The following is a 1,989-nucleotide window of genomic DNA, read 5'->3' on the forward strand; positions in this document are numbered from 1 at the left end:
CAGACAAAAAGGGTTTTGTCGAAGTTTTAGCCGGTATTTTGTGCATTTCTATAAATAAAATTTAGTTTGAGATTTTTTTATAAATTAGACTAAAATTTTAGGACTTTTCTGAAAATTTCCCAAAAATAAATGGCGGAACAGTAACAATGAAAATGGCCCCTTCTTTAGTGAGATTATACGAGCAAATGCCTGAACCAAAATATGTTATTGCTATGGAAGCATGTACAATTACAGGGGATGTTCAGTACCTATTCTTATAGTACTGTTGGTGGAGTCGATAAGCTAATTCCTGGATGTATTAGTGAAAGAATATCCGCCGGTAAAAGAATTCGTTAGTAACTAAGTCAAATAGATTCAAAAATGGTCCATTGCCAAATCTTATATAATATGTCAATAAAATGATGTCGTCGGTATTCAAGACAAACAAGGTCGTAGAAGCATCAGTTGCTAAAGTGTAGCTAGCTAATTTGTCGGTAAAATGGAGTCGACGATAAATTATCGACTAAATTCGGTTCACTGTCGCTAATTTTTCCATATATATATATATATATATATATATATATATATATATATATATATATATATATATATATATTACCCACGACCTTAACCCGGACGGCCTTGATTCCGTCGGCATCCGTCGGAAAAGCTATTAGCAACGGAATATCGATTGATTAGGTCGTGTATTTCCTGTTTTTTCAAGTATTGTAAATATGTAAATGTCATACCATATTCTTACGTATTTGCATGCATGGGTTGGAATATTTTGCATACAAGAATTGATATTGTTCTCATCGTTGTCTATTGGACATGATTAAAAAAGTATATTTCTTATATTGACAAAATACTAATGCCTTGAATATTAAGTTATTAATTAATCATGCGACACATATTACACCTTCGAAAATACTAAATTTGTTAATTAGGAGGCATTTTATCCTTTATTTTCATCATATAAGGTTTGCTATCCTTTTCCATATACCACGAGCAGGCTAGCTTTTAGTGTCGGGAAGGAGCAGGAGGGGCACCACCGCCATCAGCCGGAGGAGGGGAGCCGCCACCATCAGCTGGAGGAGGGGAACCGCCGCCATCAGCAGGAGGCGAATCTTTTGGAGGGGAACCATCTTTTGGAGGCGGTGGTACGGCATCAGGGGGAACTGGTTTTGCATCTTTTGGAGGTTTCTTTGCACAGTCAAAGTAGCAGAAGCAGCCGCCTTTCCCTTCACGCTTGTGACAAGCTCCATGGACTGCCTTCTCCCATTCGATGCACTTTTTGTCACACTTCTTGGAATCACACTTTCCAGACCAAGTTTGGCTCACCTTTTCACATAACTTTCCTTTCACTGTACTGATTTCTGTTCACACCATGCAAAAGGTACACAAGTCTCGTTATTTATATAAGTTGATATGGCTCTTGATTGTAGAGAAACAGTTGCGAAATGTAAATCGTTTGCATTTAAGGAAACAGAAGAAGAATAACAAGTAGAAAATCAAAAAAGGATGTAAAGCAACTAGATTGATTGAGCACCTGAAATGGCAAGAACGAAGAGGAGGAGAAGGATTGCATAGGCGGCAACTGATCTTTTTGCCATTTTTAAGTTATATATTATGAAACCGAAGAACCCACAACAAGTGAGATGAAGAAAAGGTAGAGAAAGTTATGGGTATTTATAGAAGAAGGAAGGAGTTTGAATAGAATATGAGTCTAAGAAGAATATAGAGCATATGACAATAAACAACAGAAAAATTAAATTTTCACACGAGTTCTTATATTTGATGTTGATGGGTAGTTTTTCTGAAACAAATGAGACACACGTTTTAAATTTTAGCCATTTTTTATTGCGTCCAATAAAATGGTTAGTGTTTTAAAATTATTGACTTCATAAAACTACAATAGAATGACCGAGTTTCATTTGTAATCAAGGGCGTGAATAATTTTTTTAAATACTTAAGTAAAAGTAGTTAATACTAAAGAAAAGTCGATTAATT

General features: G+C 35.3%; 1 protein-coding gene across 1 annotated transcript; it reads right to left on the bottom strand.

The window, feature by feature from the left end:
* Window positions 1-851: 851 nt before the first annotated feature.
* On the bottom strand, window positions 852-1,685 carry LOC111919042 (major pollen allergen Art v 1). Its single transcript, XM_023914656.3, has 2 exons — window positions 1,529-1,685; window positions 852-1,355 (listed from the first exon to the last, which is right to left on the bottom strand). The coding sequence occupies exons 1-2, from the start codon at window positions 1,590-1,592 to the stop codon at window positions 1,000-1,002; spliced, it is 420 nt and encodes a 139-aa protein (XP_023770424.1). The 5' UTR covers window positions 1,593-1,685; the 3' UTR covers window positions 852-999.
* Window positions 1,686-1,989: the final 304 nt, after the last annotated feature.

The sequence above is a fragment of the Lactuca sativa genome, chromosome 7 (assembly GCF_002870075.4).
Source record: "Lactuca sativa cultivar Salinas chromosome 7, Lsat_Salinas_v11, whole genome shotgun sequence".
Lineage (NCBI taxonomy): Eukaryota > Viridiplantae > Streptophyta > Magnoliopsida > Asterales > Asteraceae > Lactuca > Lactuca sativa.

Bases quoted from the DNA above. Each gene is read 5' to 3' on its own strand.
- LOC111919042 (XM_023914656.3), bottom strand. From the start codon at position 1,592: ATGGCAAAAAGATCAGTTGCCGCCTATGCAATCCTTCTCCTCCTCTTC. The intron at 1,356-1,528 runs GTGCTCAATCAA...TGGTGTGAACAG, and splicing joins CTTCGTTCTTGCCATTTCAG to AAATCAGTACAGTGAAAGGA.